At 45.3% G+C, this 27,390-nt stretch overlaps 1 protein-coding gene across 3 annotated transcripts in view; it reads right to left on the bottom strand.

Moving 5' to 3' along the window:
- Positions 1-27,390, bottom strand: part of LOC126419840 (UDP-glycosyltransferase UGT5-like) — a 279,967-nt gene that overhangs the window by 9,910 nt on the left and 242,667 nt on the right. For all 3 annotated transcript variants that reach the window (XM_050087090.1, XM_050087091.1, XM_050087089.1), the window contains exons 3-5: positions 23,995-24,575; positions 13,115-13,337; positions 6,141-6,360 (exon numbers count right to left, since the gene is read on the bottom strand). In XM_050087090.1, coding sequence (XP_049943047.1) covers positions 6,141-6,360; positions 13,115-13,337; positions 23,995-24,575 — 1,024 coding nt within the window. The remainder of the gene's footprint in view (positions 1-6,140; positions 6,361-13,114; positions 13,338-23,994; positions 24,576-27,390) is intronic.

Raw genomic sequence — 27,390 nt, 5'->3', positions numbered from 1 at the left:
CATAGCGCCATCTGGTTTCCCCCTTCAATCTTGACGAGTTTCGTTTTTTGTAGTTTTTTCATTTGATGCTTATTTCGTGAGATATTTGGCCCGGTGACTATCAATGGACCACCCTGTATATACATTGATATTAGTTGCGCTTATGTGTTTTGCTTTTTCTTTTGTATGTTTACGTATCTTTTGCGATGTATCATGCAATATTTCACCTCAAATGTTTGCGAACTATGCCCGTCGTACAGCAGCTTCGACCAATCACAGCACAATAGCTAGAATTTCCATTGGTAGGGCATTTAGACTGGATAGTTTTGTGGTGAACAAGCTTTGTTTACACTTAAGAACTTACCATACTGCAGCATTGCAGAGCCACTGAGGAAGCTTGATTGTTTATGTTGATTATTCTAATACCAGTGAGACTTTTATTTAATAAATTTGAGAAAGAGTAAAGATTAATATGTTTTTAAGTTATCTCAGCATTAAATACTATTCGACTCATTAGCGAGCATTCAGGTTACTTCGCCACTCTTTAAAATTATTCATCGGCTTTCATTTTTATTTGAAATATTTTATTAGATATTCCTTTTTTGCATGAACACGATCTTTACTGATAGGAAGATTAATTAAGGGTGGATCCTGCCATCGCCATACATGGCGAAGCACATGGCAAGACTTGAGAATTTTATACTTTAGTTATCTTTCCCTGTAATTGGAGAGCAGATGTTAAGTGTTATTTAGTCAGTGACTGAGACACTTTTCTTATGTTTGACAGTGACTATTCAAAATGACCAACAGTGAAGAATAGACGAGATATACTTTTTCAAGTAGTAGGGGATAAATCAGCAGGGAGTCCACGGAAACGCAGGAAAGAAAGAGAAATGGCATCAGATACCAATAGGAACTATCTTACGTAGAAGTGTATGAAATATACGATGCAAAATTTGTACAGGCAGGTCGTAAGTAAAGTAACTGAGGAAGTGAAGCGAGGGATTATAAAGGAACTTAATAAATTTTTTATTGATAAATGTATAGATAATAATTCGACTCTCATGCCAAGGATTAATTAGAAAAGTATTTAATACTGACGGACAAAAGAAGATTTACCCTCTTCGTTTATTGATTTTAGTAATAGTTACCTTGCGTTGTTCTCATGTCCTGGTGGTAAGACGTGCTGTGTGATTTTAAAGTGAAATTGTGTTATATAGTGAAAGCTATTTATGAGCACAGTGATTTTTCTCGTTTACGATACCATGGATCCCAGATCCTGTAACTCTGGGAATTATTATTATTTTAATTTTGTGTGGAGAATTTAGATGGAGGCGACGATCTTCATGGCGGCGCAGCTCAACAATAGAGGTGCGTGAATGTGTTTATCTCTTTCCCTTCGTGGCCGCCGATGTCAGTTCCAATATTTAGGTCACATTTGCCGCGACAATCAGAACCTGCGATCTTTCTTTTCGTTTAATTACGAAGTCTGATTCTTTTTCTTCTTAGTTGAATAAATGCATTTTAACCATAACTCTTTTTACCCAGGCCACGGGGAATAATAGTACATAGAACGTACGTGCCTCTACCCCGATCGTACGATCGCATACGTTTGAGTGTGTACCGACGTAACTATACTTATGACGGATTTCCCTAACAGTATTAATTCTTATTTTGAACCACTCACTCACGAATGTACGTGCTCTCTTATTTAGTGTATTCCTTCATAACATTACTGTTAATATTCAGTGGCTTAGTTTCCACAATTGACCTTTGCCTGTGTGGCAGCGGCGCTTCACGCGAAATATTTATTACGCGACAATCATACTAACTCTCATTTCAAAATCACGACACGGGCTGACTAAGTATCTAGCAAATTTATCAGAGCGGTTACAGATTCGAGGGCAAAGATAAATCAAAGAAGTAAGTGAACAATTGGCAGAGCTCAAAAAGCTACGAGAAAAGTTTAAATTAGACAAAAAGTCAGAGGTTGAAGACGAGCTTCAAGAATAGCGAGGTAGTAAAAAGGAGGTAACATCTTTTAAAAATGAAATATTTTAAGAGGAGACGGAGGATAAAATGGTTCAAATGGCTCTGAGCACTATGGAACCTAACATCTGACGTCATCAGCCCCCTGGAATTAGAACTACTTAAACCTAACTAACATAAGGACGTCACACACATCCATGCCCGAGGCAGGATTCGAGCCGTCGACTGTAGCAGCAACCCGGTTCCGTACTGAAGCTCCCAGAACCGCTCGGCCACAGCGGCCGGCGACAGAGGACAAACAAATTGAAGGAGAACTGAAAGTGAACAAGTAGAAGCAAGACTTTGGAAAATATTGTTCAAAATCAAGTTAATGAATGTAGGCAAGGCAAGGATGAAGTGATGCGTTAGACAAAATTTCTGGTTGGTTTTGATGAATAGCAGCTAGGTCTCAATGTAGAAAAATGTAAGGTAAGCAGATGAGTAGTAAAAAGAAACCGATAATGTTCGACTGCAGTATTAGTTGTGTGCTGCTTGACACAGGCACATCGATTAAACACCTAGGCGTAACGTTGCAAAGCAATATGGAATATGAAATGGAACGAGCACGTACGGGTTGTAGTAGGAAAGGCGAATGATCGACTTCGGTTTATTGGGACAATTTTGGGGAAGTGTGGTTCATCTCTTAAGGAGACCGCATATAGTGCAATAGTGCGAGCCATTGTCGATTACTGTTTGAGTGTTTGCGACCGGTAGCAGTCTGGCTTAAAGAAAGACATCGGAACAATTCAGAGGTAGGATGCTAGTTTTGTTACTGGCAGGTTCGAACCACGTACAAGTCTTATGGAGATTCTTTAGCAGCTCAAATGGAAATCCGTGGAGGGAAGGCGACGTTCTTTTCGCCAAGTACTATCGATTAAATTTATGGAACCGTCATTTGAAGCAGTCTGTAGAATGATAATGCTGTGGCCAACAAAAATTTCGCGTGAGGACCAGAAGGTAAGGTTAGAGAGATTAGACAGGCATATAGACAGCAGTGTTGCCCTTCGCTCTATTTGCTAGTGGAACGGAGAAGGTAACGACCGGCAGTGGTAGAGGGTACCCTCCGCCACGCACCTTATCGTGGCTTGCGGAGTATGTATGTAAATGTAGATGTACAAGCGGCCTAACGTCGTCCGAGTGATGAAAAGCAGAAGGTTGCATTGGGCGGGTCATGCAGTTTGGAAGAAACACGGTAGTCCAAGATTAGAGTGGAATGTATCTCATCAGGCATCAGACAATTGAGAAGATCTAGGAAGAGATAGACTGACTGAGTAAGAGAAGACTTGCTGCAACTGGAGTGTTGGAGAACTGGAAAAAGACTGCAGAAGCCAGGAGCAGATTAACTGTGGCTGCATGCGTTGCTGTTGGCCTGATTGTGTAAAGAAAAGTAAAAAGTAGGTACCGGGTGATCAAAAAGTCAGTATAAATTTGAAAACTGAATAAATCACGGAATAATGTAGATAGAGAGGTACAAATTGACACACATGCTTGGAATGACATGGGGTTTTATTAGAACCAAAAAAATACCAACGTTCAAAAAATGTCCGACAGATGGCGCTTCATGTGATCAGAACAGCAATAATTAGCATAACAAAGTAAGACAAAGCAAAGATGATGTTCTTTACAGGAAATGTTCAATATGTCCACCATCATTCCTCAACAATAGCTGTAGTCGAGGAATAATGTTGTGAACAGCACTGTAAAGCATGTCCGTAGTTATTGTGAGGCAATGGCGTCGCATGTTGTCTCTCAGCATCCCTAGAGATGTCGGTCGATCACGATACAGTTGCGACTTCAGATAACCCCAAAGCCAATAATCGTACGGACTGAGGTCTGGGGACCTGGGAGACCAAGCATGACGAAAGTGGCGGCTGAGCACACAATCATCACCAAACGACGCACGCAAGAGATCGTTCACGCGTCTAGGAATAAAGGGTGGTGCCAATAAAACCCCACGTCGTTCCAAGCATGTGTGTCAATTTTTACCTCTCTATCTACATTACTCCTTGGTTTATTAAGTTTTGAAATTTATACTGACTTTTTGATCACCCGGTACTTACAACAATAGAAATAATAGTAATGCGTCAACCACCACATCACCTCTGTCAGAAGAAAAGTGCGTGAAGATCTTCAGAGTGCTTTATATTTAGTACTTGTAGAATGTATTACCGTGTCGATGTATGTATGCAGACTGAAGTGACGAATGGAAATTTGTACTGAGACCAGTATTCGAAGCCGGGTCTCCTGCTCAGCAGGCAGAATCGCCAACCACTACACCAGCTTGGCCTTCCTGATTGGGGATTTGCACTGAGGAGGGAGGCCTGCTAGTGTAGTCCAGGCAGCTGTTCTGAGATACTGTGGTCAGCGCAGCTGCCTAGTGAGCACGAGGCGCAGGTTCGAATCCTTGTCTTGGTACAAGTTTTCACTCGTCACTTCAGTCTGCATATATACAGTGTGTTACAAAAAGGTACGGCCAAACTTTCAGGAAACATTCCTCAGACACAAATAAAGAAAAGATGTTATGTGGACATGGGTCCGGAAACGCTTAATTTCCATGTTAGAGCTCGTTTTAGTTTCGTCAGTATGTACTGTACTTCCTCGATTCACCGCCAGTTGGCCCAATTGAAGGAAGGTAATGTTGACTTCGGTGCTTGTGTTGACATGCGACTCGTTGCTCTACAGTACTAGCATCAAGCACGTCAGTACGTAGCATCAACAGGTTAGCGTTCATCAGGAATGTGGTTTTGCAGTCAGTGCAATGTTTACAAATGCGGGGTTGGCAGATGCCCATTTGATGTATGGATTAGCACGGGGAAATAGCCGTGGCGCGGTACGTTTGTATCGAGACAGATTTCCAGAACGAAGGTGTCCCGACAGGAAGACGTTCGAAGGAATTGATCGGCGTCTTAGGGAGCACGGAACATTCCAGCCTATGACTCGCGACTGGGGAAGACCTAGAACGACGAGGACACCTGCAATGGACGAGGCAGTTCTTCGTGCAGTTGGCGATAGCCCTAATGTCAGCGTCAGAGAAGTTGCTGCTGTACAAGGTAACGTTGACCACGTCACTGTATGGAGAGTGCTACGGGAGAACCCATTGTTTCCGTACCATGTACAGCGTGTGCAGGCACTATCAGCAGCTGATTGGCCTCCACGGGTACACTTCTGCGAATGGCTCATCCAACAATGTGTCAATCCTCATTTCAGTGCAAATGTTCTCTTTACGCATGAGGCTTCATTCCAACGTGATCAAATTGTAAATTTTCACAATCGACATGTGTGGGCTGACGAGAATCCGCACGCAATTGCGCAATCACGTCATCAACACAGATTTTCTGTGAACGTTTGGGCAGGCATTGTTGGTGATGTCTCTATTGGGCCCCATGTTCCTCCACCTACGCTCAATGGAGCACGTAATCATGATTTCATACGGGATACTCTACCTGTGCTGCTAGAACATGTGCCTTTACAAGTACGACACGACATGTGGTTCATGCACGATGGAGCTCCTGCACATTTCAGTCGAAGTGTTCGTACGCTTCTCAACAACAGATTCGGTGACCGATGGATTGGTAGAGGCGGACCAATTCCATGGCCTCCACGCTCTCCTGACCTCAACCCTCTTGACTTTCATTTATGGGGGCATTTGAAAGCTCTTGTCTACGCAACCCCGGTAGCAAATGTAGAGACTCTTCGTGCGCGTATTGTGGACGGCTGTGATACAATAAGCCATTCTCCAGGGCTGCATCAGCGCATCAGGGATTCCGTGCGATGGAGGGTGGATGCATGTATCCTCGCTAACGGAGGACATTTTGAACATTTCCTGTAACAAAGTGTTTGAAGTCACGCTGGTACGTTCTGTTGCTGTGTGTTTCCATTCCGTGATTAATGTGATTTGAAGAGACGTAATAAAATGAGATCTAACATGGAAAGTAAGCGTTTCCGGACACATGTCCACATAACATATATTCTTTCTTTGTGTGTGAGGAATGTTTCCTGAAAGTTTGGCCGTACCTTTTTGTAACACCCTGTATACGTCATAGGTGTGAGACTTGGGAAGGTCCCTGGAACCGTACAGTTTGATGTGATAAATCACGGTGTTGTTGTGGCCGGGTGAGTGGCCGGCCGGCTACCTGGGCTCGTTGAGCACCTGGTCGAGCGCCCACTGGACCGACTCGGCGGTGATGTTGCGCAGCTGCAGCAGCACGGCGAAGCCCAGCTGGACGGCCTGCATGGCGTTCAGCTCCTGCTCGGCGAACACGGGCAGCGCCACCACGGGCACGCCGCGCGCCATCGCCTCCTGCGTGCTCAGCAGGCCGCCGTGCGAGATGAAGGCGCGCACATTCTTGTGGGCTGCAACAGACAGCGTGGCCCTCTCGTGTACTGCCACTACCTCTTTGGAGGATAAGTCTAGGATTACTTGGCAAGAGGGGCAACAAAATGCAGCGTAGACCACCAGTCCTTCTTCTCAGGCCGTATGGCGGATGACGGTCAGCTTCGTACAGCACGAGTGCGTCTCCTGGCACCTCGTTGCTGGTCATCAGAGCTCACTTCCAAGTGGGGCTCATCGCTGGAGACAATTCTACTCCAGTCAATGAGATTCCATCCCAGAGATGTGTCTGGAGATGCCCCAGAGAAATGTGGGATACCAACCTGACCTGCCAACCGAGATGGAATCCACGTTTGGCACTCTCGATTCAGACGTTCCACGATTTCCCTAAATCGATCCAGGAGAATTCCGGAATGGTTTCTGTGAAAGGGCTCGACCGATTTCGTTTCTCGTCCTTGTATCACTCCTAGCTCATGCTGCGTCTCCAATGACCTCAAAGTCGACGGAGCTTCAAACACTAATCTTCATTATTTGGTTCCGTCCAACATAATTGTCAGCAGTGATGGTCTGGGATGCCGTTTCGTTTCATCGCAGGACCCCTTTGGTTGTCATCTGCGGGACCCTGGCAGCACAGCAGCACATGGACGGTATTCTGTGCGCAGTTTTGTTGCCCTAAGCTACGGGGCTTACATTTTAGTAGGATTAGGCAGAATTTGACATGACATCCGTCAGGAGGACATCCAAGAACCCTGTCAATCGATATGAAGCCGAGTGACAGCTTCTGTAAGGGCCAGATGGTGACCACCGCGTTATTGATTTTCTCAGTTTGTGAAGTTCTCTCTCTTGAATAAATCATCCAGTTGCTCTGAAGTTGTAATCATTTCTTGTTTGGATATCCGGATAATTTCTTCGTGGTTCACCTTCTTTTGTCCTAGAGTGCAAGTCCTGTGCGTGGAATGATGCAAAAATAACTGTGCGGATTTTTCATAGCCGACGCTCGTGACTGAGAGGTTCTAGACGCTTCAGTCCGGAACCGCGCGATTGCTCCGGTCGCAGGTTCGAATCCTGCCTCGGGCATGGATGTGTGTGCTGTCGTTAGGTTAGTTAGGCTTAAGTAGTTCTAAGTTCTAGGGGACTGATGACCTCAGAGCCATTCGAACCATTTGATTTTTCATATATATGGCTCTGAGCACTATGGGACTTAACATCTGAGGTCATCGCTCCCCTAGAACTTAGAACTACCTAAACCTAGCTAACCTAAGGACATGACACACATCCATGCCCGAGGCGGGATTCGAGCCTGCGATCGTAGCAGTCGCGCGGTTCCGGACTGAAGTGCATAGAACCGCTCGGCCACCGCGGCCGGCTGCGGATTTTTCGATCATACGACTATTTATTACCTATTAACCATGATGGCAAGTAATTGTAAAGATCTGACCAAAAATTCCAATATAACAGGGCTCCGAATCATGTCACACTGTCTTCAGATCACACACCCGACCAAATCAGAAGCTAAACTGGCTGAAAGCAGGAAACAGAATGCCGGGTGCCCGCTAGAAACCACTGTGCTCCACGGTCAGAAATCAGAAGCGTTTCCCATTGGCTGAAGACCCGAGCTGTCCCACCAAAGATACAATTGCGCTTCAGTCGTGCCCCTTACAGATAATCCGAGGAATTTATATCGCAAAGATAAATTTGCGATTTTAGAACGTAAAAATGTTGTAGACAAAAATGAAAGTGCAACTGAATTTCAGGCTGGCAACCATGTAACAAGCGTAAGAACGGTAAGTATAAGATGATCGTAAGCGACAGCGACCGGAGATGACTGACGTTCGGTGTCAGTGAAAATCGCTTTCAGACACGACAGGAACTGTTTCTGCCATTGAATGTGCGTACGTCTCAACCGGTTTCTGAGCCTTCTTTGTAAAGGCAACTATATGCGGTGTACATTTGGCATCGAGTACCTCACAAAAGGCTGTTGCTGGCTGTGATACCTGAGACTGTATTCTTCGGTAGGCCTAACAACACAGAAACTGGACGCTGTCTGAATGGAAGCGCGTAGTGGGGACCGACGGGTCGCGATTTCTCCTCTTTTCAAACGGTGCGAGCTCTGAACTGCTCACTGCCTCAATGGGGCACTCTGTGGAGGCTGTGGTACAGGCCAGAGGAGGCTCTGTCATGTGTCGCAGGTGTTTATCGTAACGTGAATTTGGCTCACTCTTTCAGGTTACTGCGCAGCTTTATTTCAGCATCAGCTGAGTACCTGGCGTTGCCTGAGTATGCATTTATTACATTAGCTTATCTTCTTCTTCCACTTCTCTTTGCCCGTTTCCTCCGCCTGCTCTCTGTCCACCCTCACTATCATCTCTCTCTGTCTATCTGCTACTCCCCCCTCTCCCTTTCCATCTGCCCCCCTCCCTCTCTCAGTCCCTTTACTACTCCCCCTCTCTCTGTCCATCTGGTTCTACCACCTCTGTCCATATCACTTCCCCACTCCCTTTATTTTGGATATTTGTTGTAAGATCTTATAGGGCCAACTGCTGAATTCATCGGTCCCCAAGCTTACGCACTGCTTAATTCAACTTAAACATAGGCTAAGGTCAACACACACACACACACACCCATGCCCGAGGGAGGACTCGAACCTCCGACGAGGTAGCCGCGCGGACCGTGACAAGGCGCCTGAGACCGCGCGGCTACCACACGCGGCTCTCCCTTTATCTCTCCACCTGTGTGTCCATTTCCTCTTTCCTTTCTCTGTTTACTCCTTTCTCCCCATCTCTCCGTCCATCTTCCCATCTGCCCTCTCCAAGTCGATGTCCTCCTCGCATCTCTCTCTGTTCATCTTCTCCTCTCTTCTTCCTCTCTCCGTCTCCTCCTGTTTCCTGTTTGCATCCATTTCTCCCTCCCCTTCATTGTATCTATCTCCTCCTTACTAATACCTGCGTCCATATCCTCCTTCTGCCACTCTGACCACATCTTCACCCGCTCTTCTGTCTTCACGTTATCGCCTCCACATTAATAGGACGCTGATGATTCTTAACCCAAAAGTACTTATTTTCAGATGCTAATATGTGTACCAAGTTTGGTTCAAAGTGTTTCAGGGGTTTAGGAGGATGTTTCTACCATTGCTTTGCCAGAGTACGAACATTTACGCAAGTACCACGTATATTTCACATACGTGTAACATATTTCACATAGATTTGTGCAGGCATTCACATGTATCTCTAGCGAATTAGGTCCTGCAGTTTCATTTTCATGCAGCTCTATCTCCATGACTTCATATCTCCTGCACAATACGCCGTATAGTGGTATAATTTTGCAGGTACATTTAGTCAAGTATTTCGATACTGTCTGCGAAATGTATTACGAATAAAATTAATAGTACAGACGCGAGGAATTAAAACGTCATGCATAGTGCGGCATTTTTTCACGCATCTCAGTGTTTATGACGTCATATCTCCTGAAGTATGTGTCTTACAGCGCTATAATTTTCTACGTGCATTCAGTGGTAATGCGAATACTGTACGCAAAATGTGTGATGAATACAGTTAATAGTAAAGAAGTAATAAATTAAAACGTCATGGCCAATGCGACAGTTTCACTACATGAACAGCGAAAACGTATAAGCGATAAGTTTTTTCTTTCATTATTTTCTTGCGGTTAGCAGCAAGAAAAGGTCTCTTAAAGGTTTGAAATTATGTTTTAAGTTAGTTGCAAGTCACTAAGTACTCTCATTCTCAAATTCTGGATGAATTAAGCCTGCGAGTCCTCTCGTCTTGAGCTGCACTAGTTTTCCTTCCCGATACCCCCCAACAATTCTCTCCAAACAGTAAGTCATATGTGTACCATGTCTGATTGAAATCGGTCCAGAGGTTTAGGAGGAGATGTGGAACATACACAGTACACACCTAGTGTTTGACAAACACCCCCTCAATTCTTTCTTTCTTTTGTTTGTGCCCTCTTCCCGCAGTGTCGCAGGGACGGCATGGTTAGTCGGATTTGGCAAGGTTAATTTAAGAGGTGGCCGAATACCCTTCCTGCCGCCACCCCGTACCCCCCGGGATGGAAGTAGTTCACCCCAACTGTCCGAGTCCAGTGTAATCCATGGAATAGTGTGAATGTGTTCAGATGTCTGCGAGCCATGTGACTGAGGCGGGACGTGGGGACCAGCCCGGTATTAACCCAGGGGTGTGTGGAAAACCGCCTAAAAACCACATCCAGGCTGACTGGCACTCCAGCCTCCGTCGTTAATACGCCGGGTGGATTCGATCCGGGGCCGGCGCGCCTACCCGAGTCCAGGAAGCAGCGCGTCAGCACTCTCGGCTAACCTGGCGACAAACACCCCCTCAATGTCGCCAGTTAAATCATCCGATTACAATCCCACACAGAATGTTCGGTAATATTGACAAAAGGGTGTGAAACGTAGCAGTCTACTTCCCCGCCATGTGGCAGCTCTAAAGGGATCTACAAGGGAGCTGAGCGATTGTGCACTCTATTAAGTGATGTCTCCTGAGGAGCCATGTTGTGCTTAAAGCCGTCGGCACACGGACCGTGCATCCGAACATTGAGCGTTGAGCGTGCCGAGTTTCTGACGTCACAGCGTGGAATAGCACGCTCGGATGTCTTTCCGAACGTGCAGAGCTGGCTTGTCAGATATTCTGAGCGTGCGTCTGAGCGTTGACCAATGAGATGGCACAACGACACCTACGTCACACGCACGCCGTCTCCCTTCAGCAGAGATGTGAGGCGCCATATTGGCATTCATTTCAATCCTATATGTATATATACCGTTCCGAGCACCAGCAAATTGAGAATCAGTGCAAAACCCGTTGGTAACTGTGTGATTCGTTCCGATAAAATAATGACAAACATCAAATTCGTGGCAAAAGAATTATTGTAACTTGCGTATAAGCGCAAGCGGATGATGCTGTAGTATACAGAGAAGTTGCAGCATTAGAAAATTGTAGCGAAATGCAGGAAGATCTGCAGCGGGTAAGCACTTGGTGCAGGGAGTTGCAACTGACACTTAACATAGACAAATGTAATGTATTGCGAATACATAGAAAGAAGGATCCTTTATTGTATGATAATATGATAGCGGAACAAACACTGGTAGCAGTTACTTCTGTAAAATATCTGGGAGTATGCGTGCGGAACGATTTGAAGTGGAATGATCATATAAAATTAATCGTTGGTAAGGCGGGTACCAGGTTGAGATTCCTTAGAAACTGTAGTCCATCAACAAAGGAGGTGGCTTACAAAACACTCGTTCGACCTATACTTGAGTATTACTCATCAGTGTGGGAACCGTACCAGGTCGGGTTGACAGAGGAGATAGAGAAGATCCAAAGAAGAGCGGCGCGTTCCGTCACAGGGTTATTTGGTAAGCGTGATAGCGTTACGGAGATGTTTAGGAAAATGAAGTGGCAGACTCTGCAAGAGAGGCGCTCTGCATCGCAGTGTAGCTTGCTCGCCAGTTTTGGAGAGGGTGCGTTTCTGGATGAGGTACCGAATATATTGCTTCCCCCTACTTATACCTCCCGCGGAGATCACGAATGTAAAATTAGAGAGATTCGAGCTCGCATGGAGGCTTTCAGACAGTCGTTCTTCCCGCGAACCATACGCGACTGGAACAGAAAAGAGAGGTAACGACAGTGGGACGTAAAGTGCCCTCCGCCACACACCGTTGGGTGGCTTGGGGAGTATAAATGTAGATGTAGATGTAGACAATGAGAGTAGGCTATTTGAAGGCAGCAACACACTGAATATTCACGCAAAACGCATTGTTCTTGGTACAATGTGTTATAATTAAATTTCAGTAAGTAACATATCTACGATTAAGGTTTTTAGCGAGATGTAAAATCGGTATGATACTATGAATTGGGACGCGAGGGGTGATGTTGGTTTAGCGTAATGAATAGCGTCACTCTCTGATAGTGAGTCCTTTTGTTGGGGTGGGGTGGGGTGGGGGGGGGGGGAAGTTCGCGTCCTGACACAACCAATATTTTTTCCCCTAACATTCGCGTTTTTATTAAGTTCTGATACTTTATTATTAGTTTAATATAAGTATAGACTATGACATTTGATATTATGTAAATACAAGTTCACCTTTTTTTGAGGGGTGACTTTGTTCGATTGGCTTAATCTAAAGCACAGCTTACGCTTCTTGTATAAAGATATTTTGCTCCTTCCTCTTTTACGCTTCGTAATTCACATGTTGCAAAGATTATGCTACTGGGTAGGAACAGTGACCAAATAAGACTGACCTTGGGGCTTTACTAAAATGCGGGAATGACGAAATAATGTTTATCTTATGCGGAAACGTATTCCAAATTTGTAACGCACTGTTTGTAGTGGAACTTTTATAAGCCTGTGACCTTATTGATTGGACGTGGTACTTTCCTTTTCGTGGACGATGGAAGAAATGTGCGTTTTAATAGAGCTAACGTGGGAATTTTACACGCGCCCGTTGAGTAAACAGTGTGATTAACGAACTAGAAACATCCCTCAACTGTCGCTGGAATGCGTTGCGATCGCGTATACCACGTTGGGATCCACGTACCGTGTGCACAAGTCGCATCGTTCCTGAGCGTTCAGCAGCACGTTGAACTTGGCCCGCTCAACGTTAACGTTCGACAGCACGGTCCGTGTGCCGACGGCTTTAGGGGCACAGGAATACACGTGCTAAATGTAGCGGGAGCTACTGTAAACAGCTGCCGTGCACAGTGAAAGGTTTTTACAGCTACAGCCACAGACGGAGCCGCTGCGACTCACCGAGTATGTCGGACTGCGGCAGCCACTTGCCCGTCCTGACGTTGGGGGGCTGTCCGGGCAGCGACTCGGCCTCCCACTTCCAGAGCACGCGCTGCTGGAGCCTGGAGAAGACGTCCACGAAGGCCTGCCGCTTCTCGGCCGGCCAATGCTTGCTCTTCACGTTCGACCCCATGCTGAAGTAGATCACGCCGTCTGTCGCCTCGTCCAGGAACTTCTGCAAGTCCTGAAAAACCAGGAAAAAAAAATCTGAAACACTCTCTCAAAGTCCCTCTGCTGCTCTTTTGTTAATTAATCTGGAATTCACAAGTGAAGAGTGGTTTAAAATAATGGGGGTTTTATCAAGGCTGACAGGTACTAGATCGTACAGAACCTCCAAGAAAATGAGGCATCTCTATGCTTAGTAAGAGGACATTCTGGTGTAGAGGGCAAAGGCCAAGTAGATAGAGTAGTTGTGGAGGTATCTGTTCAAAGCACATCGGCGTATATCAGGGATCCGTACTTACTACTTACTAGGGAACCTCGCCATCGCACCCCCCTCAGATTTAGTTATAAGTTGGCACAGTGGATAGGCCTTGAAAAACTGAACACAGGTCAATCGAGGAAACAGGAAGAAGTTGTGTGGAACTATAAAAAAAATTACTAAAATATACAAACTGAGTAGTGCATGCACAAGATATGCAACTTCAAGGAACATGTGAACTCAAGAGCGCCGTGGTCCCGTGGTTAGCGTGAGTAGCTGCGGAATAAGAGGTCCTTGGTTCTAATATTACCTCCACTGAAAATTTTACTTTCTTTATTTTCGCAAAGTTATGATCTGTCCGTTCGTTCATTGACGTCTCTTTTCACTGTAATAAGTTTAGTGTCTGTGTTTTGCGACCGCACCGCAAAACCGTGCGATTAGTAGACGAAAGGACGTGCCTCTCCAATGGGAACCGAAAACATTTGATCGCAAGGTCATAGGTCAACCGATTCCTCCACAGGAAAACACGTCTGATATATTCTATACGACACTGGTGACGGCATGTGCGTCACATGACAGGAATATGTTGTCGACCCACCTAACTTGCACACTAGGCGAATGGGTAAAAAGATTCTTCTACCTTGCCCGATTTAGGTTTTCTTGTGGATGTGATAATCACTGCCAAACAAGTGATGAAAACATAAGAGTCTGTCACATAAACTGAAAATAAAAAATTAAACTTTTCACTCGAGGGAAAAATTGAACCTAGGATCTTCCGTTTCGTAGCTGCTCTCGCTAACCACGGGACCACGGCGCTCTGACACTCCCAGCGTCCGTAATGTTGCCTATAAAGGCATGCACTACTTAGTTTGTATATTTTACTAATTTTTTTTCATAGTTCCACACAACTTCTTTCTGTTTTCTCGATTGATCTGTGTTCAGTTTTTCAAGGCCTATCCACTGTGCCAACTTATAAGTAAATCTGAGGGGGGTGCGATGGGGAGGTTCCCTTGTTAGTTAGTTACATGTTCCTCATGTTCCACAGACCATTTGAACAGTTATTTTATCGAAATGACGAGAAACGAGTCACTTTACAGGATATGCATATGTGATTAGAGTTTTTTTTTTTTTACTGGCTACCAGTCTTTAAGTAGAAATTCATCAGTGGAATAGAAGGAGTTGTCCAGGAGAAATCATTTTAATTTAGATTTAAAACTTGTTTCGCTACCTGCAATCCATTTGACGTTATTGGGCAAATGATTAAAAATTTTTGTTGGTGCACATTGAAATCATTTGTTGAGCCGCTGACAGCTTCAACAATGGGTAATAAAGGTAATTTTCTCTCTGCTGCTGTATGTGTGCACATCAGCGTTCTTCTCAAATTGTCATTGGTTATTTATGACCACTTTCATTAGCGAATATGTCTTGTGGTACAAGATGGCGCAGTTAAAGAGGTACCTACGCGACCTCTGTGGGTGAACGCCTCGCATTATTCTTACTGCTAGCTTTTGTACGTTCTTTCTAAGTGGTGAGTTAGCCCAAAAACTATTTCGTACGGCAATACTGAGAGGAAATATGCAAAATATGTTAGAAGGTTGATACATTTGTCTCCAAGATTAGCGACTGTACACAGAGCAAAAGTAGCTGAACTTAACTGTTTGTAAAGCTTAGTAATATGCTTCTTCCAGTACAAGTTTTCGTCAATATGTACACCCAAAGCTTCTGAACATCTACCGTATTTACTGACTGCTGCTCATGTGCTACATCATGGGTTGGTATGGCTCTATTTGTTGTACAGAAATGAATGTACTGTGTATATCAAAATTTATGGAGAACCCATTTTCAGTGAACCGCTTAATAATTCTTTGGAAAATATTTCCGAAATCTTCTCTTGCTTTCTCCCTAATGGTATTTATTATAACACTAGTATTGCCCACAAAAAATACGAATTGTTCTTCTTGAATGTTAAGTGGAAGGTCATTGACATATATAAGGAATGGGAGTGGACCTAAAACTGAACCTTGTGGGACTACTTTGTTATTACCTTGATGTAGACCAGAGAGGTCACTTAGGAATGGGCAAACTGCCTTGAAACCATGGTTGATGGAGGAAAGTAGTCTGCCAGATTCTGGCATAGGACAATGATCAACAGCGAATGAGCAACTCTTAGACACAGCAATGTGTTTTGATTGCAATATGGCACAATTACAATTATCAGCACAATACGTTTTATCACATTGTGTTTTAGATTTCGACAGAAGAATAGTGCAGAAATCCACCTCACAACTCTCAGAATGAGAAACTTTTCCCCCTAGGTTGACTGCATTTCTCTGCAGATTTCGATGATTTCGATGGGCGTTCGTCCCTTGCAGCTCAGAAAACGAATGACACTGCGTACGCCGTTGACATGTGGAGCACAGCTGCCATCTTCAAGAGCCGATGCAGCCGACGCCAGCGCCGTGCGGCGGAGCTGCCGGCAAGTAGTCGGTCCCAGAAAGGTCCGCCACAGGGAGTGGATGTGCTGACTTTGCATTTACAGCCGTAGTTCGGCTAAAACGCAGAAGCGAGCACTTTCTAATTCACCTTCATATGTATGTACGTTGGTATGTGTGTATGTATGTGTGTGTGTCTGTGTGTCTGTCAAAGTTTTTGGCTAACTTCTTTTTATTTCTTTCAGTAAATTTCATCGTCTGTACATACCGTTGTGTGTCTCAAAACAGAACACTGCATCGAATATCAACAGGCTTCAACCAATGGTTCCAGAAGTGGTCAACTGACTGGAAATTGCTTAAAAAACTGGCCAGGCGCGAGTAGGGCTCACGCACCGAGAGTTCCGTGCAAACATAATTTTGTGTATAAAAGGTGTTTCCGTAACAGCGCGCAAAAATGTAACAGGAAATAGAATATGCTCCACTGAACAGTTTGAGGTAGTGGACCTGGGGTTGCAGAAACCAGCTTAAGGAGATATGGAAGTATACTTTTCTACCGGTTTGTCTAGCATTACTGTTTTTCAGCTTATTTACAAACAACATGCGCACAAGTTTACACGTACTGTGCTGTTTACTTACATGCTCATTTTTTATTTCCTTCAAGGAAACGAGAAGGACGAACGTGATTTCTAAGAAGTATTTCCTGGTCGCTGGTTCGGAAACGGAGATCCTATTTCACGGCCTGCGACGTCACTTGACCTGAATCCCGTTGATTACTTCCTATGGGGATATCTGAAGTCACTTGTGTGTATGAGACCCCAGAGATGGAATTAGTTGTCAGAAGTGTAGCTGCCTGTGATGTGATTCGGAACAAAAGAATGGCTATGAGCACTGTGGGACTTAAATTCTGAGGTCATCAGTCCCCTAGAACTTGGAACTACTTAAACCTAATTAACCTAAGGACATCACACACACCCATGCCCGAAGTAGGATTCGAACCTGTGACCATAACGGTCGCGCGGTTCCAGACTGTAGCGCCTAGAACCGCTCGGCCACCCAGGCCGGCGTGATTTGGAACACACCAGGGATGTTTGTCAGCGTGCGTTAGAATCTTTTTTGCCGATGTCATGCTCGCATTCAGGTTGATGGCCGTTAGTTTCAGCACATTTTTTACGTTCGTTCATTGTGCCTAGGAAGGTATTTGCAGTTAATTGTAATTAATGTAAATAAAAAAGGACGCAGTAAAGTTATTTTCTTCCTATTATCTCCTTAAGCTGGCTTCTCCGATCTACCTCAGTTTGCTCAGTGGAGCATCACCTATGTTCTGCACTTCTATACCTACATCTACGTGATTATTCTGCTATTCACAATAAAGAGCCTGTTAAATTTTTGCACGCTCCTACGATAACACCCTGTATAGACAGTTTATCCATTCTGGGAATGACAATAATTTCTTTTTCGTGTAACAAAATTATAGATTACCAATTCACAGCTATTTCTTTTATCCTCACTGTGAAATCTTGCTTCTTGCCAAAATTCATGATTCTATACCAACGGGAAATATCCTGTAGATATCGATGACGAGTACACCAGTGTCAGAATATGTGACGCAAATGTCCGTATCAGTCGACTCCACTGACTTACATTTACTACTCTGCCAAGAGAGCATTGACGTAAGTGTGTGACATAAATTTTAGCTTGATACGTTTACCGTCCCTTAGAACAAGGGGTCTCAACAGGCAGACATTTGACCTTAGTATGTGACGTAAATTTCAGCTTGATACGCCTACGTGTTCCTGAGAGAAAGGGTTTTCAACAGCCGGACAGAGGGACGGTCAGAGAGACGGACAACAAGGCGTCCTTTTAAGGGTTCCATTTTGTACGGAAACATAAAAATTAAATAAACTTACTGGCATCACAAACATTCCTTTTTTCCTTTGTATGTTCGCCCTATAGTGTACTGATAAGTTAGTACTGCTTAAAGTGTCCGCCCCCGGTAGCTGAGTGGTCAGCGCGACAGAATGTCAATCCAAAGGGCCCGGGTTCGATTCCCGGCTGGGTCGGGGATTTTCTCCGCTCAGGGAGTGGGTGTTGTGTTGTGTTGTCACCATCAGGTACCGCGCAGCAACGTACTGGCTTAGGATGGGGAGAATAGACCAGGTTCGGCAGATCACTGGTGTACCGATTGAGACAACACGCCAACTCAGAGCATGGCGAGTGGATACCTGGCAGAGCGAGTGGGCCAACAGCGATAAGGGCCGCCGTGTATACAACTTCTTCCCTGACATCCGGGAAAGACTAAAACTAAAACATATTGATCCCAGCCGCGGTATGGTACATTTCATCACAGGACATGGCCCTTATCCCACGCACCTGTACCGCGTGAGTCTGCAGCAGACTAATAGATGCACATGCGGGGAAGAAGGTTCCCCTAAACATACTGTCTTCTTCTGCGGACAACGCACGAACACAAGACACACAGTACACATAAATCGCCTGAACACACAGAACGAACTACACGCCATAATACGCGACCCGGAAAGGTGGACTGAACTCAACAAACTAACGGACGAAATCTCGAAGATCCAACAAATAGAATACTTGCGCAACAGACCCTACCGAAGGCAAGTCGGTCCAAACAGACGTCACGATGCCCAGGGGGACACAGATATGATTAGCACCACGAGTGATGAAGAAGAAACAGACACAGACCAGGGCACCAACACAGATACTGAAGCGTCCAGCGCGGATGATCCGTAGTGTCAACCATGTCCACTTCAAAGAACAGAGTGGAACAACCGACTAGAGGTGCACAAGTCACACACAATCCTAAAAACAGATTGCACCTTATATGTAAATAGTTAACAGTACCTCCATGTCTAATAAGAGCTTAAAGCTATCTACCTCTTCAAGGGACCTACGTCTTCCGTTAAGAGGCAACGCACAGTCTGGATGGAAGGATCTTAATTGTGGTCCCTCTCTTTTGAGCCCAACCCGACGGATACCTATGGTAGATCGGGGAAAACCACCGTTCAGGTCGTGTTGTCGGCGGGGCCGGGAGGTGCTTGCGCCGATGTACTCTACTAGGAGCCTTGTAGGCTCAACACAAACCGTTAGCGTTATTACCTTATTACTTTTACCACGAGTACCCTTTCATTAGCAACTTTGAGCCAAGCACAAAATCAGTTACCTCTCTATTGCATATCGTAAATAGTTTAGCAGGCTGGACATGGAGGTCTTTGTCTTAGTTTCTAGCTTTAACGTACCCTAATCTCTTCTGGTTAAGTTAGTTTTTAGGATGGTAGATGTTAAAGGCATGGTGAGCGACGGCCAGCGTCTTGAGGGTCATTCCAAGACCCGGGCCGCCGCCCACAACCAGATGACGGGCAATATTATACCTATAACTTCTCTATTCAGTTCTCTTCCTTCCTTCTTTCTAAATATTTAATTTCGTTTTGTTTATTAATATCTTACTTGATTTTGTATTAGTTATAAGTTTTTCTAATGTTGCACAAAAAAAAGATATCAAATGGATGTAAAGAAACAGAGCCCGCCTCCCGGTGGCGGGACACGGGCAACGGTGTGAGTGGGGGCGGGAGCCGGTGTGGTGTTACTCTCAGTCACACCGGACCCCGGACCCAGTCACAGCGGCTAAGTGGCAACATACGACCCACCATAAGAAATTAGACGGCGGGTCATAAAATATAAGCAGCTAGTGAAAAAAAAAGTGTCAAAATCATCATCATTTCAATCGAAAGACTTGGACCAGGCGAACGGTCTACCCGACGAGAAGCCCTCGTCACACGTCTATGCAGGGTGTTACAAAAAGGTACGGCCAAACTTTCAGGAAACATTCCTCACACACGAAGAAAGAAAATATGTTATGTGGACATGTGTCCGGAAACGCTTACTTTCCATGTTAGAGCTCATTTTATTACTTCTCTTCAAATCACATTAATCATGGAATGGAAACACACAACAACAGAACGTACCAGCGTGACTTCAAACACTTTGTTACAGGAAATGTTCAAAATGTCCACCGTTAGCGAGGATACATGCATCCACCCTCCGTCGCATGGAATCCCTGATGCGCTAATTGCAGCCCTGGAGAATGGCGTATTGTATCACAGCCGTCCACAATACGAGCACGAAGAGTCTCTACATTTGGTACCGGGGTTACGTAGACAAGAGCTTTCAAATGCCCCCGTAAATGAAAGTCAAGAGGGTTGAGGTCAGGAGAGCGTGGAGGCCATGGAATTGGTCCGCCTCTACCAATCCATCGGTCACCGAATCTGTTGTTGAGAAGCGCACGAACACTTCGACTGATATGTGCAGGAGCTCCGTCGTGCATGAACCACATGTTGTGTCGTACTTGTAAAGGCACATGTTCTAGCAACACAGGTAGAGTATCCCGTATGAAATCATAATAACGTGCTCCATTGAGCGTAGGTGGAAGAACGTGGGGCCCAATCAAAATAGATCTCGCCGCGACGAAAAACGTCTTTGCTGTAATGACTTCCATCCCCATTCGCGTATCATATCTGCCACACTCTCTCCCCTACTACGTGATAATACAAAACGAGCTGCCCTTTTTTGCACGCTTTCGATGTCCTCCGTCAATCCCACCTGGTAAGGATCCCACACCGCGCAGCAATATTCTAACAGAGGAAGAACGAGTGTAGTGTAAGCTGTCTCTTTAGTGGACTTGTAGCATCTTCTAAGTGTCCTGCCAATGAAACGCAACCTTTGGCTCGCCTTGCCCACAATATTATGTATGTGGTCTTTCCAACTGAAGTTGTTCGTGATTCTAACACGAAGGTACTTAGGTGAATTGACAGGCTTGAGAATTGTACCATTTATCGAGTAATCAAATTCCAACGGATTTCTTTTGGAACTCATATGGATCACCTCACACTTTTCGTTATTTAGCGTCAACTGCCACCTGCCATACCATACAGCAATCTTTTCTAAATCGCTTTGCAACTGATACTGGTCTTCGGATGACCTTACTAGACGGTAAATTACAGCATCATCTGCGAGTAATCGAATTCCAATGGATTTCTTTTGGAACTCATATGGATCACCTCACACTTTTCGTTATTTAGCGTCAACTGCCACCTGCCACACCATACAGCAATCTTTTCTAAATCGCTTTGCAACTGATACTGGTCTTCGGATGACCTTACTAGACGGTAAATTACAGCATAATCTGCGAATAACCTAAGAGAACTGCTCAGATAGTCAACCAGGTCATTTATATAGATCAGGAACAGCAGAGGTCCCAGGACGCTTCCCTGGGGAATACCTGGTATCACTTCAGTTTTACTCGATGATTTGCCGTCTATTACTACGAACTGCGACCTTCCTGACGGGAAATCACGAATCCAGTAGCACAACTGAGACGATACCCCATAGGCCCGCAGCTTGATTAGAAGCCGCTTGTGAGGAACGGTGTCAAAAGCTTTCCGGAAATCTAGAAACACGGAATCAACTTGAGATCCCCTGTCGATAGCGGCCATTACTTGGTGCGAATAAAGAGCTAACTGCGTTGCACAAGAACGATGTTTTCTGAAACCATACTGATTACGTATCAATAGATCGTTCCCTTCGAGGTGATTCATAATGTTTGAATACAGTATATGCTCCAAAACCCTACTGCAAACCGACGTCAATGATATAGGTCTGTAGTTCGATGGATTACTCCTACTACCCTTCTTAAACACTGGTGCGACCTGCGCAACTTTCCAATCTGTAGGTACAGATCTACCGGTGAGCGAGCGGTTGTATATGATTGCTAAGTAGGGAGCTATTGTATCAGCGTAATCTGAAAGGAACCTAATCGGTATACAATCTGGACCTGAAGACTTGCCCGTATCAAGCAATTTGAGTTGCTTCCCAACCCCTAAGGTATCTACTTCTAAGAAACTCAAGCTAGCAGCTGTTCGTGTTTCAAATTCTGGAATATTCCATTCGTCTTTCCTGGTGAAGGAATTTCGGAAAACTGCAGCGAGGGCAACGTACTTCCCCACACACAAGGTGCTTGTCAGTGAGTTCTGCGAAACTCGACCGGTTCTGCTCTATTGTACTGCAGTGTACGTTTCTGAACAGCACTAAGTAATGAATGGGTCTGTCGTTGGTTCATAGCGCGTTCTGTCATGGGACAATGTACACTACTGGCCATTAAAATTGCTACACCGCGAAGATGACGTGCTACAGACGCGAAATTTAACCGACAGGAATAAGATGCTGTGATATGCAAATGATTAACTTTTCAGAGCATTCACACAAGGTTGGCGCCGGTGGCGACACCTACAACGTGCTGACATGAGGAAAGTTTCCAACCGATTTCTCATACACAAACAGCGGTTGTCCGGCGTTGCCTGGTGAAACGTCGTTGTGATGCCTCGTGTAAGGAGGAGAAATGCGTACCGTCACGTTTCCGACTTTGATAAAGGCCGGCCGCGGTGGTCTAGCGGTTCTAGGCGCGCAGTCCGGAACCGCGCGACTGCTACGGTCGCAGGTTCGAATCCTGCCTCGGGCATGGATGTGTGTGACGTCCTTAGGTTAGTTAGGTTTAAATAGTTCTAAGTTCTAGGGGACTGATGACCACAGATGTTAAGTCCCATAGTGCTCAGAGCCATTTTGATAAAGGTCGGATTGTAGCCTATCGCGATTTCGGTTTATCGTATCACGACATTGCTGCTCGCGTCGGTCGAGATCCAGCGACTGTTAGCAGAATCTGGAATCGGTGGGTTCAAGAGGGTAATACGGAACGCCGTGCTGGATCCCGACGGCCTCGTATCACTAGCAGTCGAGATGGCAGGCATCTTATCCGCATGGCTGTAAAGGACCGTGCAGCCACGTCTCGATCCCTGAGTCAACAGATGGGGACGTTTGCAAGACAACAACCGTCTGCACGAACAGTTGGAGCAGCATGGACTATCAGCTCGGAGACCAAGACTGCGGTTACCCTTGACGCTGCATCACAGACAGGAGCGCCTGCGATTGTGTACTCGATGACGAACCTGGGTGCGCGAATGGCAAAACGTCATTTCTTTCCGATGAATCAAGGTTCTGTTTACAGCATCATGATGGTCGTTTCCGTGTTTGGCGACATCGCGGTGAACGCACATCGGAAGCGTGTATTCCTCATCGCCATACTGGTGTTATCACCCGGCGTGATGGTATGGGGTGTCATTGGTTACACGTCTCAGTCACCTCTTGTTCGCATTGACGACACTCTGAACAGTGGACGTTACATTTCAGATGTGTTACGACGCGTGGCTCTACCCTTCATTCGATCCCTGCGAAACCCTATATTTCAGCAGGATAATGCACGACCGCATTTCGCAGGTCCCGTACGGGTCTTTCTGGATACAGAAAATGTTGGACTGCTGCCCAGGCCAGCACATTCTCCAGATCTCTCATGAACTGAAAACGTCTGGTCAATGGTGGCCGAGCAACTTGCTCATCACAATACGCCAGTCACTACTCTTGATGAACTGTGGTATCGTGTTGAAGCTTCATGGGCAGCTGTACCTGTACACGCCATCCAAGCTGTGTTTGACTCAATGCCCAGGTGTATCAAGACCGTTATTATGGCCTGAGGTGGTTGTTCTGGGTACTGATTTCTCAGGATCTACGCACCCAAATTGCGTGAAAATGTAATCACATGTCAGTTCTACTATAATGCATTTGTCCAAAGAATACCCGTTTATCATCTGCATTTCTTCTTGGTGTAGCAATTTTAATGGCCAGTAGTGTATTTACATGTGTACAAATAGTAAAGAACAGTCTTTATATTTAACAGCGATAAAATAAAAGCCCACTGATGATGCTGCAACTGCAGTGAAACTTGTCTGTGATAAAAAAACAAAATAGTGTTTTGCTAAAGGTGGACCCCATCCAAAAATACACGTATTATTGAAGGAAACATGGAGAAAAGAGCTTCGACCTCAAGATGAGTATTCGGGGACAGCCCGTTTGCTTACCTGTGGCAGCTTCTTGGGTTCCCTGACGTGCAGACCGCCGACTTCCTTCATGGCGGGCACCAGCGGCCTCGGACACCCGTGGGAGAAGTGGTAGTTGACCAGCAGCAGGGACGTACGCCTCTCGACCTCCCACAGGCTGGGCAGCGTGCTGTCGTTCATGTGGGTCCGGAAGAGGGCGTCCACTTTCGGCATGTAGTAGAGGTTGCGAATCAAATTGAAGGTCAGCGAGTAAACTGTGTTGTCCACCCGCTCGAGAAAATTCATGGGCGTGCTGTAGCCGAGGATCGGGGAAGGCACGTACGCGTACGGCATGGGGTTCCCCACCATGTGGGCCATCCAGTCGAGCCCCATGAAGGTGCAGATGGCCACGACGGGCGCCCTGAACATGTGCGCGTAGCCCACGAGGCACTCCGACATCACCACCTCGAGCACGACCACGTCGAACTTCTTCCCGGATCGGTACAGCCGCTGCACGTTCTCGTCCTTCAGGAACAGGTCGCAGAAAGCCTGCCCATACGTTGTGGCCTCTATCATTTCTACGAACTTGTTGCTGGTGCCCATCTCGAAGAAGTCTATCTCCTCTGAAAAAGAAAGAGAGAGCAAGTAGTGAGTGGACAAGTGTGGATATCAGTGGGTCCTTAACAGTACAGGGTGCTGGAAAAACGTATCGAGTATTTTGAGAGATGGCAATGATCATCGAAACATGTACACGTATCTTGTAATAAGACTACTGGTCTACAAGACCAGAAGTAAATCTTTTCGACGACGGCATGTCACAGACAGGTTAGACGTATTTCAACATTTTAACATGCACTTGAGAATCGCTATAAAGCCGAAATCATGACTGTGTAGAATACACGAACAATTAACAGTCAAATGGCGGAAATTTCTTTCGAAAAAAAAAAAAGTCCAGTAAACATACAGCATCCGGACACCTATTAGCGGACGTTATTAGTGGATGTTTGACCCTTCGCCTTTACGGTGACTTGTACAGCACTCGGAATACTTTTAATGAGGTGTCCGAATGTCCGTGAAGGAAGAGCAGAAACCAGGGGCCCTATTCTGTATCGTTCATATCGATCGGTGTAGTTGGTTCGTTTCGGTAGTGACGTCATTTTCGGTTCTTTATCGAAATATCCTATTCAGTAAGCTTCTGAGACCTGTTACCGAACGGTCCTTCCATCCGATTTTACGACAATTGTGCCGAGAGGTTTTGGATTTCGGTGTGACCCTGTCGATCGGTGAGCTGTGGTTTATGTACACCTATAATTTGTTATTTTAAACATATTTAGCGGTTTTAGCTTTGGATTTAGTGATTGTGTTACTAAAGAATCAGCAGAGGACGCATCCTTTTGGAAAGTGAGTTCATAATAGACTATTTTCCTTTGTTAGAAATATGGCCAGGTTAGGTTGTTACTGTGAATGATTACATCCAAAAAGAAAACGTTTTCTGTCAATATTCTCTCAAAATACGTGTAATTTTAATGAAAATAAGAGTTTAAAGATCATTAAATAGCAAGACACCGGCTCTGCTTACGTACATTAAATCTACATCTACATCTACATTTACACTCCGCAGGCCACCCAACGGTGTGTGGCGGAGGGCACTTTACGTTGTCGTTGTTGTTGTTGTTGTGGTCTTCAGTCCTGAGACTGGTTTGATGCAGCTCTCCATGCTACTCTATACTGTGCAAGCTTCTTCATCTCCCAGTACTTGCTGCAACCTACGTCCTTTTGAATTTGCTTAGTGTATTCATCTCTTGGTCGCCCTCTATGATTTTTACCCTCCACACTGCCCTCCAATGCTAACTTTGTGATCCCTGGTGACGGCATGTGCGTCACATGACAGGAATATGTTGTCGACCCATCTAACTTGTACACTTGGCGAATGGGTAAAAAGATTCTTCTACCTTACCCGATTTAGGTTTTCTTGTGGATGTGATAATCACTCTCAAAAAAGTGATGAAAACATAAGAGTTTGTAACATAAACTGCAACAAATGAATGCAACAGTTTCACAGTCGCACAGTTTTCCCTGTGCTCTGTCAAAACATATGTTTTTAACGTTTTCAAATTTTTCCGTGTGTAGACCGTCAAATCCTGCATATGTCCAAGCAAATCTGAACATGTCCTGGAATTTTAGAGAGCGAAGTTGATTATGTGTGAGTGCCTGAACTTTGATAATTGCCTGAAAATAAAAAAAATTAAACTTTTCACTCGAGGGAAGACTTGAACCAAGGACCTCTCGTTCCGCAGCTGCTCACGCTAACCCGGCGACCACTTCGCTCGTGAGCTCACACTCTCCCTGATGTTGCCTATCTTGTTGATGGACTATTCAGTTTGTACATTATGCTAACTTTTTTCATTGTTCCACACAACTTCTTCCTCTTTTCTCGATTGATCTGTGTTCAGTTTTTCAAGGCCTGTCCACTGTACCAACTTATAACTAAATCTGAAGGGGGGTGCGATGGGGAGGTTCCCTTGTGAGCACTATGGGACTTAACTGCTGAGGTCATCAGTCCCCTAGAACTTCGAACTACTTAAACCTAACTAACCTAAGGACATCAGAACACACATCCATGCCCGAGGCAGGATTCGAACATGCGACCGTAGCGATCGCGCGGTTCCACACTAAAGCACCTATAACCGCTCGACCAAAGCGGCCGACCTCTGATAAGCTGTTTGGCAGACTTTTCCAGCGTCTAACCTACACAGGCACCCTTGCACCTCGGATAACTTAATCGAGAGGCCCCCGGAACATAAAATCAATAAACAAGAGCCGGCCGAAGTGGGTGAGCGGTTCTAGGCGCATCAGTTTGGAACCGCTCGACCGCTACGGTCGCAGGTTCGAATCCTGCCTCGGGCATGGATGTGTGTGAGGTCCTTAGGTTAGTTAGGTTTAAGTAGTTCTAAGTCTAGGGGACTGATGACGACAGATATTAAGTCCCATAGTGCTCAGAGCCATTTGAACCACTCCGGTCGGCAATTTCACAAACCTGCTCCAACTTCCAAACAGACGGAGGCTAGACTGTAGTTTGCTGAAACACATGCCGTGGACTTCAAAATGAGATAAAATGGTCTTCAGGCACGAGTAAAAGTTTAATTTACTTGAGCCAGATGGAATCCAGTATTAATGGCACGATATGAGAAGGGAGCATCAGATAAGAATGAGCAGAAAATTTTGGAGTTGGAACTGTTACGATTTGGGCAGCCTTCTGCTCTAAAGCTAAACGACGCACTGCTTGTCTGAACACTAGAACGAACTCTAACATGTACGCTGAGATGCTAGACACATAACTGATTAGAATGAAAGAGGACCTAGGGGACGAAGGTCTAACGTGCAAGAGGATAAAGCAAGCATGGATGTTTCTTCTACAGCCAAAAACTTGTTCGAGAT

This window comes from Schistocerca serialis, chromosome 9 (assembly GCF_023864345.2).
Source record: "Schistocerca serialis cubense isolate TAMUIC-IGC-003099 chromosome 9, iqSchSeri2.2, whole genome shotgun sequence".
Classification (NCBI taxonomy): domain Eukaryota; kingdom Metazoa; phylum Arthropoda; class Insecta; order Orthoptera; family Acrididae; genus Schistocerca; species Schistocerca serialis.
The sequence above is the reverse complement of the archived record's forward strand: the minus strand, read 5'-3'. Positions and strand labels throughout refer to the sequence as shown.